At 36.0% G+C, this 13,140-nt stretch overlaps 1 protein-coding gene across 3 annotated transcripts; it reads right to left on the minus strand.

Moving 5' to 3' along the window:
* Nucleotides 1-816: 816 nt before the first annotated feature.
* Nucleotides 817-12,449, minus strand: LOC143424794 (protein FAM13B). 3 transcript variants are annotated; one of them, XM_076897094.1, is made up of 12 exons: nucleotides 12,201-12,449; nucleotides 10,382-11,147; nucleotides 9,979-10,179; nucleotides 9,485-9,866; nucleotides 9,155-9,398; nucleotides 5,577-5,747; nucleotides 5,332-5,470; nucleotides 5,019-5,249; nucleotides 4,744-4,944; nucleotides 4,010-4,663; nucleotides 3,653-3,900; nucleotides 817-3,571 (listed from the first exon to the last, which is right to left on the minus strand). In XM_076897094.1, the coding sequence occupies exons 3-12, from the start codon at nucleotides 10,138-10,140 to the stop codon at nucleotides 3,358-3,360; spliced, it is 2,646 nt and encodes an 881-aa protein (XP_076753209.1). In that variant the 5' UTR covers nucleotides 10,141-10,179; nucleotides 10,382-11,147; nucleotides 12,201-12,449; the 3' UTR covers nucleotides 817-3,357. The 3 variants fall into 3 exon arrangements, with proteins under 3 accessions (XP_076753209.1, XP_076753207.1, XP_076753206.1); XM_076897092.1 differs by having other exon boundaries at nucleotides 5,332-5,473; nucleotides 10,382-11,144; nucleotides 12,201-12,448; XM_076897091.1 differs by having other exon boundaries at nucleotides 5,332-5,473; nucleotides 12,201-12,448.
* Nucleotides 12,450-13,140: the final 691 nt, after the last annotated feature.

Genomic DNA, 13,140 nt, shown 5'->3' on the forward strand with positions numbered 1-13,140 from the left:
ATGAACATTTTTGTTGCTTTTGAGGTGTAGTATCAGCTGTAAAAATTTGTGACACGAGTAGTGAATCACCCTGTATATAAAATAGTTCAGAGTATAAAGGTTTTAAATTAACAACATTCAATAGCTTTGTTATATTCGTTGTTATATGTTCTATATAACAGAAACAACATGTTTTGTTGATCTTATCCTTTTTTATTATTCGATTATACTTATTCGTTATAACGGTAGTTGATTTCTATGGTTTTGTATATTTATTTATGCACCTTCTCGTATCCATATGCATCATTTATACGTATATACATAATCTCATATTTATAAACGCTGCAAAATAATGCAAATTTTCCCCGTAGCACAATTTAATTTTTGCTTCTTCGTTGCTAATTTTATATTATTTATAATACACGTACAAACAAATGACAAGACACGCTGTAAACGGATGGTGTCTAGAAATAATCTTCAATAATTACTTAATCTCAATTAAAATAGCAGAAAAGTACCTTTCTTGTACAATGTGAAGAAATTTATTTCGGATAATATTAATGAAACAAATTATAGTAGCACTTTCTGTTCTATTGTAAAATTGTTCGTAAAATTCTTTCGTATTTCTAGAGAAACGCCTATAAAAATAATTATTTTAAAAATCATTGTAAGAAATTGTAAATAAAAAAAATTGTGATACTTTAAATTCATTAAAAAATATAAAGTATGCGTTAACTTTATTAAATGCCAGATTTCCATCTTCGATTTTTTTTACTTCAAATTTTCTTTTACTCTTAAATGTAACGTTTTTATTTAAGTTATTACTTTTCCTTTAAATTTACTTTACGATCTTTTAAACAGATCATTTTTTTACTTCAATTACCTTCTACGAAGGAAACAACCGAACACACTTCCTCGCGCGCGTCAAGAAATTGTTTGAAATGAAATAAAATAAAATAAAATAAAATAAATATAAAAGAAAAAGAGGAAAACGGGAAAGAAAATTGGAAAATGTTCTCACACACACTCTTCCATTAACACAATAATACATGTAATATATATCTCATATTGTATCACAGACTAAAAGATACTTTGGTCTAAAAAATGGTTTGAATTTTTGTTCATTCCGCGTATTCTAGTGCAGCGAGTAAAATTTATAATGAATGTCAATTGGACCAATGCAAATATTAACACGTTAAAAAAAAAGTCACTTTTCCGCTGAAGCATACAAAATGGATAAGTGTTAAAAAAAAAAGCTGAAACTGTCACAACTTTTATTTAGCAAAAAAGGAAAACAAGTATTGTATTAAAATGTTGCAAGGAACCAATTGAAATTATGCACAGAATTTTAAATATTTTTTTTTATAATCGATTTAAAAATTCGAACATCGATCAATGTGATTTTAATTAAGAATTTCAATAATTCACAATCAACCATTTTTATAGAATGCATTTTCTATACCATTGTTTGTTAATTCTTGATTTATATCGTTTAAACTTTATAGTTCTGCAAAGCTATTAGAAAACGCGAACCTCTTTGGCGCACTTCCACGATGGTAGAATTCGCAAAGCATTTCTTGTTTCATGTCCTCATGTGCTTTAAACTCAAGCTATTTAACACCTTCGATTAAGACGCTTCGTCAGGCTACTGCTTACATACATTATACCTGCATTACGTTACAATAATTGCCTTAAAATTTTACTTGCACAAACATAAAACGTAAAAATTAACGAGCCTTTATAATGAATATACTTAATACAGCTATTAGACTGTAACAGTTTATAGTACTCTACAATTATAACATGTGATATCTCTTTAAAAGGTACTTACATTATAAATAACCCCACAGATTCGTTCTTTACTCTCAACGTTTCATCTGACGATTATTTTCAAATGATAAAATAAATATACTGACTTTATTTCAAGTAGTGTACAATCTGAATATTATCCACTCTTTGTTTTCGGTCGCGCAATTCATGTACCAGTTAAGAAAAAAAAGAGAAAAATGATATATACCGTGTTACATTATGTAGAAAGAAATATAATGTTGTTAACAACAGTAGTCAAAAAAATATAACATTACTAAACACAATGGAGTAGTACAGAGACGCGAGAATATGTAATAACTTAAAAAGAAAAAAAAATGATTGTATAATGTACTTATTATATTCATTCCTATTATGAAATTAATTTCATAATTTCATTGTCCACTTTTAATGTTTTTTTTTGTTTTTTGTCTTTTTTTTTTGTTTTTTTCTTTTTTGTAATTTCTCTTTCTATTTCATTCTATTAATTTATAGCAAGATACATACGTGTATAGTGTTTTCAAGCAATAACTTCTTTTGCCGTTTTGTTTTATTTATATATATTCAACACCTAGTCCAAACATAAAGAAATGCATAAATGTAGAAAAATATGAAACATTTGCATCTTTGTCGCATCGAAATATATACGTACGCAAATAATGTAAAATAGGAAGAAGTTAACTCGTCAAGTTTCAATTAAAATGTTAGATGACATTGGTAAAAAAATATATACAAAATCTTCAATGTGGGGTAAGTCAGTGGCATTTTTTATCTTCAACACTTTGTTACGCGATGTTCCTATTTTTATAAATAAGCAGACGTTACATTAATCATGCTCTTGAATGCAAAAATAAACATTTCCTTTTTTTATTGGATTCGACATCGAAGAAAAGTAAGTGCAAAATGGCAGATTGTGTTTATAACGAGAGATAGCCACTGTTACTCTCCAACTATTAATGTTTAGAGCTCAAATTACTATCTTGTTACTAATTATATCATTTATTATCATATTATATCATTTTATAATATGTATTCCAATGAGTCTTATCAAAAAATGAAACGGTTAAAATTATAATAATCAAAATTGTCTTTTTAAAGTATTCCACAGAAACGTTATACTATTTCCAATAACTTATTTCGCTGCAGTGAAAAATTTGCAAATGAATTTAATTTAGTAATATTCATGAAAGTAGCTCAAAATAGAGTTTTTTAAGTACATTCAATAGATTAATTTAACGTTTTGACTTTTAACAGTTCATTGACCAGTTATAACGAATATTTATAAACTGAAGGTACCGCAGCTAGATAAGTATTCTATTCCTGTTCTATTGTTTTGATTTTTGGATAAATTTTAAATGATCACACATACTGCCTTCTCCTTTAAACATCTGTCACTTTCTTTAAATATTTTCTCTTGACATCTCTATTGCACCGATAGTATATTATCTATAGTTGTATGAATTATCGATTGCCTAATGATCACTGCGCATATTTCACACGTTCCACGATATTCAGTGTTTTTCTTGTTGCTAGATACAGATGTAGATCTCAAGGGATCAATTAAATACTTCGTCAAGCATTTTTAGCTACCAGAGCATCAATCAGACGGAGCTTTGCTTTGGCCTGCTTATATGATTCGTAAACGGTTACAACTTGTGGCTCACGATCTTCTCTTTGCATTCTACGACCAACACGAACTTCGAACTGTGCTTCTAACTCTTTCAGCGCTCGTCGCAGACGCTTTTTTTCTTCTCTGGTTAATTTTTGTTGTATCAATAATTCTTCCCTAAAATTAAGTTCAGCAACTAGTTAGTATATTATTTCTAGACTAAGCAACAAACTTCGAAATCATCTACTTAAGTCTTACTGTGGAAGTGCATGAAGACTTTCGTTGTTACTACGGCTTCCTTCGCTGCTGCTATGCTGACTATCACTGTCAGTTGGTAATTGGTCTACCGAATCTATACAATCCAAGATACCTCTATGCGACATGTCAGGTTCGCTAGCTCTTCTTTCGTTATCAGATGGATTATTAGGTAAATTAGACGATGTAAAATCCATTGCTTCGTGCTCCAAAATAGTAGCTAATTCTGATATACTATCTTTATTTTTGCTCTATAAGAGAAAGGTATTGTAATTTGTCATACATTAACACATATTTAATATCTTGTTATTAGATCTTTTACGAACAATATACATATGTTTATTTTATAGTGTCACTCACCACTCCTGCTCTAATAAGTAATCTTTTTAATGTTCTATATTTATCATACAAAGGCCGCACGACAGCCCTATCTTCTTTGGAAACTGGTCTTCCAAAAGTATTTTCAATATGAAGCAGAGCTTTTTGGACAGCAGTTTTTTCGTCTATTAATTGTTCGTAAGTTAATTCCTCCATATTCTCGGGTCTGTTATACTTTAATCTTTTTTCACAAAGTTTCTTTTCTATTTCTTTTACCATTTCTTCCATTGACATTGCTCTAGACTTTTCTTGACTATTATTATTATTTGTTGGGCTACAGTTAGTTGTTCTTGTTCTATTACTTGCGTTAGCCAATAACACGCTAACTGGATCATCCTTTAACTGTTTATGTTCTTTTCGCAATTTATTTAACTCTGTACACAATCGTTTGATGTCCCTATTACACATTTTATCCGAATGACTTGGACGATAACCAAAATTTTCTTCGAATTCGTCTTCGAATTTCTTTATTTTTTTCTTTAAGCCATTTATATGCTTCGTCAGATTTTTCAAACTAAACTCCGTTATGTTCGAGCTAACAGGTTGTATCTCGTTTTCAGAATAAAAACGTCTAGGTAACAATAAGGAATTTCGCGGGGACAGCATAGCCTCGACTCGCGCGTCAGCCTCTTCGCCCTATAAATATGTGTGATTAATATGAAATATTATCATAAAAAAATTTTAACAATTAGACATAATATTGTATTGTTGTTTACGTTTTCTTGTCGTTGAAAAGTCCAATTAGTTAAGCTGGGGTTATTTAAATCTTCATGGCTAACTGTGGGTGGACGGGCCGGTGATGGTGATCGGCTTGGACCACTGCTCAACATTTCCAAAAAACTTTGTGCTGGAGAACCATTACGATTATTGGGGCTCGATGACACATTATAAACGTTATCAGTTTCTTCTTCGTTTTCCTGATAAAAAATTGTTACATGCATATGTGTTTTCCTCCTTGCTTCAGGGGTAATAAGATCGATAGAAACTTTACCTTGCTAGAATTTTCTCCATCCGCAATTTTATGCACTTTTCTTCTTCGAGCTTGCCTTCTTCCTCTTGGTGTGATACTTCGACTGAAACGTTCGCTACTTCGCAGTTTTTCAGCATCGCATTCGAATTTTTCTGTTTCTAAATCTGTTTCGCACGGTGATGAAACCGGTGGTGTTCTCTTCAATACCGGTGAAACATTTGTTCGTTCGTGCAAGGGAAGATTTCCACATCTCTGCAAATAAACAACTTCATGTCTGTAAAATGCAAAATACGTACGCACTAACATTATTTGAATAATAACTCGGAGAACTCACAACACCATGACCCATGTCTTGTCCAAGTTGAGATAAAATATGCAAATGTTCTTCACTGTTGAAATCTTCGTGACTACTCACACGTCTAATCGTATCTGCAGTCTCGGTAGGACTCTCAAGGGCACGTTCTTCGCTACTACTTCTGGAAGTATTCCATTCGTTAAGAAAAGAATAGAAAAGCTCGTACCGAGTTTTCTATTTAAATATCGACAAATCGTTTCGTTTAATTCAATCATCCATTGTACCTTATCAATTTTCGTTCTTGACAACATGATTCGTGACGTTCTTTACGTTTACGCGGTTTCAGCGCGCAAAGCAGAGACGCACCTTCGGAATCCTTTAACTCGTTATTTGAATCCTTGCAAATCTTACAGTCACTCGCAGGAATCACGCCATTCACCACGTTATCATGGATGCTGAAAGCAATCAAAAGGAAACAAAAGTTACGTATAAATATTTTAAATGTTTCATTTAAAAATACGTGAGAGTATTATTGCGCGAGTAGTATTTCATTTAAGAATATGTACGTATAAATATACATATATATACATATATACATATATTACACGCGCTACTTTATCCTTTATTGGTGGGTTGCACGCGATTGGAAAATTCCATTGCCACGCCATTGAGGACCGGTTCGAGTAGAATTTATTGATTACAAACTTTCGGTACAGTTTCATTGATTAAACAATGAAGCTATCAAATAATATATAAAGAAAATCTTGCATCATCCTCGCATATAAAGAATCATTAAGACGTCTTAATATATCGATCGAAATATTTCTTTAATGCTATCTTATTTTTAAAGTTTCACAGTTCTGTCTAGAAACCACAGCTCGTCCGATTGCGCCGCCGTTGAAGAATAGAAATGCCTGTGAAAACGCCAGTCATAAGAGAGATCATATCGTCACGTTTTCCTCAATTCCTTCCTACTATTAAAGGATTGTTAGAGGAGAACGCAGTGCCGTAAAGTCTCGTGATTGTCGCATAATGTTAGCTACACGTTGGATGTACGAGAATGACCAGAAAAAGTGAAGATATTTAAAGAAGAAAAAAAAGAATCGTCGAATGTTTATTCGCGTGCCTATTCCCTAGGAACTAAAGAAACGTGCAACGAGCTTACTGTACACGTATCACTCCGTTCCGTTGTGGCGGTCGCTCATATAATCACGAACACCAACTTTCTTTTCCAATGGCGGACCACTGGCGCGAAAACGAGTCTCTCGGTGATTCGATGAAACATTTATGGTCACCTGCTTGAAGAACTAGAGGAGCAGAAAGAGCGTCCTTATGTCTACTCGTACGTAAACACGTATGTTGAGATTTGTTCAGGGTCAGAAGCTTTCAATGGCAGCCGGTTGAAACCGCGCGGAATAGGGTCTCGTTAGGAAAACCACCACCACGGTTTCACAGTCGAATTCACATTCACTATTTTAATGCGATGATACGCGTTGATGTACACCTCGTAGGTAAGCAAGAAGTTAACTGGAACGAATCAGAAATTAGACTGCGTCGCACTTCCCAATCGACTCTCCTCTATATTCCGCCGTTGAAACTGGCACTGCTTCTCCGAGGTTCGGCCACGGTGTTCGACTCTACTCGTGACGCGCACGACTTCTTCGACCCCCCCCCCCCCCCCCCCCCCCCCCCCACGAATCCCTCTATGTATATAAGTATTTATGTATCAATGTTTACGTGACAACCTCGAAATCAATCAACTCTTTTCCCGTTTATAATCTCGATACGCCTATTTGTGATCTGCCTGCCTGGGAATTGTCTGAACCTACACTAGTCTTTGCTAAAAAAAAATCAACTAATCTTAATTAATTAAAATTACAATTATATGCATAAAATTTTGATTTCAGCGGATGTTCATGACTTATTATGGTAATGCTCGATTAAAAAAAAAACAAAAATGCTAAGGTATACAAGAGCCGTGCGTGCTTTTCTATACTGTATCGAAGAAAAGTTACACACTTTGGGGCTGGTTCGAAAGCGTACAATTAAATTGCCGTTTCAACGGAACAAAATAATTTTATCGAATTAATTTCATTCGTTCCTTCTTGGTGGATATTACCGGAAACGTCCGAGACACGTACAGCAACAGTGGTAACTTGATATCATAATCGAAATTCTTATTTCAACTTAACCGTAATTCTATTCTTCCAGTAGAATAAAATGAGCATGCTCCGTTAACATTGAACGAATACGATCATCGCTCGTTAGTACGAAATAATGATCGATAACGAATGTAATTCCAGTACCTTGCGATCGCATGGCTAGCATCCTTGACGTCAAACTGAGCGTTATTTTTGGCCGGCGATGTACATTTAGCACGGAGCTACATCGTAAAATCACCGGCAAATAGGATACAGATGCATTTCGGGTTCGACGGCAAATTTATTCGGTAGGTTTCGAACAAATTTTAACACGCAGTACGTTGTATGTTTTGCAAAAATAATTGTACGGCAAAATAATTCTTCGTTGATACAAGGAAACCACGATTCTTGTGTGTTTTATATTTTATAATTAGCCAACTTCTTTCGACGAAAGATCTTGGTTCCTAAACTATTTTCGCCCTATCCCAGGCATGATTCTTGGTTTAAACCGGCTTGTCCGATCAAACAACTATTGACACACTGCTACGCTTCTACGTAATTGTATGTGACTACGTTTAAAACCAACAAAAGACATTAAGAAAGATTACGTCATTGCTGCAACAGTGCTTGAAATCACGAGACCGCACAGAATGTATTACTACGTATCGGTTTGACGCTTTTACACGTCGTAATCAAATTGAAATCGAAATTCAGCTTCGGTTTTTCTACATTTCGATTATTTTCTGCAGATCTCCAAGTTCTGCCATCGAAGAAGATCCTGATTTTGATTTCATTTTGTAATTGCGGACACATGGACACATTTCAAGGTTAACAAACGTACGTGTGGGCCCATTGTAATACAACCGGAAGAAACCAGGGGCAAGAGAAAACTTGATAATTTCCTTGTTTATCGGATTGAGGCTCGCGTAACAGGTATCGAGAGTGGCAATTTATAGATTTCGCTTGAAAATTAACCTCTGCGCTGGTAATCTATAAAAAGTCGCGGTTTACAATCCGATGAGAAGCCAGTAAAAGGAACTATTAATAGTCTGCCGCTATTATGTAATTCGAACGAATCGATGACTATGCATAACCGTGCAAAGGTTGAACAGACACAACTTTTATCATATAGCAGTCACACATTTTCGATGAGTGCAAAAAAAAAACAAGTTTTTATGTTCACAAACATTACCAGAAACTGCATCGCCAATATAGAGTCTAAAAAAGATGTTCCATTCTTACTTCTCTCTTGTTGTTTTCCCGGATAAAAACATTATCACACTCAAAAATCGTATTAATATTGATTATTATTGATCGAACGACAATACTCTATGAAATCAAACGTAATAGCGTTTCCTATAATCCTATAAATTAAAAAGTTCTGAGAGTATCTACTTTATTGTAGTTCCACTGTAACAAAACCGAGAAATTCGATAGGATAAAAACGTACGTTGTACATTATAGTATTATTATGCAAGAGGCGTAGTGTACACCTTACATGTGAATCGAAAAATAAGTATGGAACGAAAGGAAGTCTCGATAGTGCTTTCAAGAACATTCGTTAGTGTTGAATCATTCCAACGAGGTCAAGGATCGATCTGTGTTCTCGGCAGGAATTAAGCGAAAAAAACTCGGATTTTCTTACGATTGATATAACGTACATGTTATCAGCGGAAGATAAAAAAAAAGGAGGAAAAATTATGCTTCGCAACATAACTTACCAGTCCGAAAAGAGTGCAGATGCCTCGACCAAGATATCACGAAGAAGTGTGGTGGCTGGTGGAACATGAGGTAGAATCACCGGGGCGAACACACCGCAAACGCCAGCGCTACGTCCATGTTTAGCCTCGTATTTGCTTAGATAAAGAGCCAAGTAACCAAGCAAACGATAATGAGAGGATGGTAGAGTCGACAAAAGCTCCTTCGTTAAATTAACCCAACAATCATGATCGTTGGCGTAATTCTCTGTGAACGGAAAGTTGGATATTTTAAATGGATCGGATTTATTAAAAATGTTATTAAATATAGGAAAGAAGCGAGGAGATACTGACGAGCATGAATGGCCAATAGTTTAGCCACGAAAGTCGATGGCACGACAGGTTGCGGTAGTTCTTTTAGGTATTGCCGAAGTAACGTAGCCGCGGTTGGGGGGCAAGCTGCAGCTTCTAAATCGGCATCTCCTCTTCTTTCGAAAGCAGCCCTCAGTCTTTCCGCCAGTCTCGGACTTCCACCGGAAAGACGAAACACCGCAGCGCTTTGAAATCCGTGGGCTTCGATATAACTGCATAATCGGTGCACCACGAAAGGTACACCGGTGTCGAGGTACGGCTCGATTGTATCTAGTCGGGTACCAAAGATCTTCGTAGACCCTCCGTTACGACCCAGCAACGATACTGCCAGAACGCGTTTCACTTTTGCTAAACGGGACTCGTCCTTCGAAATGATTGAATTTCATCTATTATCATATCCGTATGCGATCATTATAATATCGTAAATACAGTGGTTAATAGGTTGGACAATATGAAATGCAATCGAAGAAAATTACCTTCTCGTGGACTTGCCGAGATCTAGTGGGGCTTATCGAAGATCCATGATGATGATGGTGGTGATAGTGATGATGATGATGATGATGGTGATGCTGATGCTGCTGGTGATCGAGGTGATTGTTATGGAGGTGGTGATGGTGTTCCTGCTGAGGACGTCTCATCCCACTTTGTCTACACCGCGAACCGCCGTCACCGCCGCACTAATTAAATTGACAAATATCGATATTAAAAAACAAGATTTATCGAAAATCTAAAACAGATAATACTAAATGTCTTTGCCAAGAAAAATTCTTCGATACCAACCGAATAAGAGGTAGTAATATTATAGTAATAAACGAAATTAATAATAATTATTGTCTAACGAAATTAACGCGTAATTATTAAATAGGTAGGGGGACTTACAATGCACTCTCTCGCAACCCTCCACAGGTTGAAGTAAATGGAGTTCAGCCTGAATGCTACCTCGAATTACACCTACTGGATTTTCGGTTGTTCCTCCGCGTAGTGTATTTATCAGTGGTTGAAGTGTATTAAGTAGAAATGTGCTTCTCTTATCGAGCTCGAAAAGACAAATATGTATGTAATAAGACAGTTGCAAGTTGCAAGTTATCCAACGATGTTACCTTGAACGAACGTCGCGGAACGTTTCATTCCTCTATCACGTTACTAGTCACTTTAATTGCGGTAACCTTGCACGGTAAATTCGTTCCGTTGGATTTGTTTCACGTTTATTCTCCGTGTCACTCTGATTTCCCGGGTCACCAATCTTCTGTTTCATACGGTAAACGAGAGGGCAAAGAACGATGTGTGGGGCAAATGGACTATGAGAATTCTCGAAAGAAAAAGGCTCAGCGAAGAAAAGTCCTTCGACGATACGCGCACAGGACTCTCGAACAACTTTAAACCGACGTTGGCAACCAATAGAAATTTAAAAAGAGATCCTTTAATTCGACTAGTTTTGGGTTCATGTCCCTATCACGGCACATTGCATCGAGCCCTTTCTCTAAGGCGAAGGGCACTGCCTATGGCTGCTTCAAGAAATGTGTCGACACCAGCCGTAGCGTAAGCATCGAGGGTCAGAACCGAAGATGAGTTTTAGGTCACCACTCTGTTCCTTGTCCTGGCATGGTCTATGTGTCTCCTCTTAAACTTTTACCGTCTCTGCCTTCTGAAATCAAAACGAGCAATCTTTCAATCTATTACTCTACACCAAATTGAGACACGTTACATTGTCTTTACTAATCATTTACTCGGCTGGTTCCTACAACTTTCTTTCGGTTAGCAATTCTCTTTCCAACTAGTAAACTTAACTCTTTTGTTGTTGCGAATTTCAGTGCGAATTGTATTACGGATGAAAATATTTAATAACAAACATCAGCAACTATCGAGTTAGTTAAGAAATTTTCAATTAAACGTTTACGAAGTGCTTGACGATCTGGAAGTTTGAAAACTTTTTGTCATCATTACCAACCATTGAGTGCGCGTACGAACGTTTATTACTCTAGAACTTTCTTCAACGTTGAAGTACACACTAACGTCGGACACGTACAAATTTTAATTTATCGAATTTTCTCTGATTTCCCGAAGAGAGAGAGAGAGAGAGAGGGAGAGAGTGAGAGAGAGAGAGAGAGAGAGAGAGAGAGAGAGAGGGGGGGGATGAGAGAGGAAGGGAGTTTACAAAACTGCCTTATAATCGTACAGGCGATCGATAATTGTGCAATGGAAACGGCATTTCGTTTCGTACAAGTAAATTCTACAAGAAGTAAAAGGAGATAAAATTTCTGAAAGATGCCCGCGTGTAATGACACGCACCACCCGTGACAGAAGAACGTGGAACGCAACACGTCGTATCATTGTTTACCTTCGGTATCGAAAATACAACGAAACAGAAATAAAAGTAATCGACCGAAATGGATTCCCAAGCCGATGTATTTAGTTCAGAGTAAACTTGGATCACGTATGCATATATACTTATATAATGTATGTACATAGCATACGTATACATATTACGTATTCGGAAGATCAGCAAACTTTGGTTTTCATACTTTCCACCGATTACCTTTTCCTCTACTAGCAACAAACGCAAAAACGTCCATGTGTTCATTATCATGCATTAAAAGGCAAGGAGTAACTAAAAAAACAAAGATTAGTATCACATACAATCAAGTAATAGATAGCAACGAGTTTTGTTAGTACGATAAAGGAAAAGAAATTCGTATACCTGAGAAAAACTATAATAATCATAATGATCAGAGGAAATCGGTCACAAATGATACGCGAGGCGATACTGAGTTTCACGAGCACGTTATCCGGCCTTATTCACTCGTCTCTACAAACGACGATAGCCCCTTTACGTCTCTATCGTTGACGAACTCGAGTAGCGTTTCGAACATATTACAGACCCCCTTGGCAGCAGATATCGCGAGGACGAGGGCGCATGCACTATCCTCCAAGAATCAATAGACCGCTCCGGTCACGTGAAACATCCGCGCGAACAGAGAGAAAGAGAGGAGAAGATGGAGAGAGACTAACCTTAGTCGGAGACAGAATTTCATACGGAGATGAGAAAAGAATTGTGGTGGGGATATCGTACAAGAAGATGAAAGGAGAAAGCAAGTGTATGTATTTGGGGGGGGGGGGGGGGGGGGGAGAGAGAGGAGGATAGGAATGAGGGACAAGGAATGCACGAACGAAAAAGAAAGTAAAACCACCGCAAGAGAGATTATAAAAGAGTAAGGACTGGTAAAAGGGCTATAATTAAAAATTTGAAATGGCAAACTGTTATTATTCCGAGGATTCTATTAAACCTAACTTATGAAGAAAAACAATTTATCTCACAGATGTATGCGTGTGTGCGTGTATGTCTTTAGAAGCCGATATCTGTCCTTTAAACATCAGAACCTTACCCACTGATCAATTCAGGAAAAGATCACTTATTCAAACTCTTTCTAGCTACTTAACTTTCTATAATTTCATATTTTATCCGAAGAACCAAGTGTAACTCCTAAATTTCGATATGTTTTTTATCAATATCCATTATATCAATAAAAACAGAATAATCACATATATAATGCCTTTGTAACCAGTTGACGTAAAATGCATCTAATCAATACCTGCTCATCGTTTATCTTTCTATTATTTTCATACGACATTACAATGCG

Source organism: Xylocopa sonorina, chromosome 6 (assembly GCF_050948175.1).
Source record: "Xylocopa sonorina isolate GNS202 chromosome 6, iyXylSono1_principal, whole genome shotgun sequence".
Classification (NCBI taxonomy): Eukaryota; Metazoa; Arthropoda; class Insecta; order Hymenoptera; family Apidae; genus Xylocopa; species Xylocopa sonorina.

Bases quoted from the DNA above. Each gene is read 5' to 3' on its own strand.
- LOC143424794 (XM_076897092.1), bottom strand. From the start codon at position 10,140: ATGAGACGTCCTCAGCAGGAACACCATCACCACCTCCATAACAATCAC. The intron at 4,945-5,018 runs GTAAAGTTTCTA...ATTTTTTATCAG, and splicing joins ATGGAGAAAATTCTAGCAAG to GAAAACGAAGAAGAAACTGA. The intron at 3,572-3,652 runs GTAAGACTTAAG...ACTTAATTTTAG, and splicing joins AGTCTTCATGCACTTCCACA to GGAAGAATTATTGATACAAC.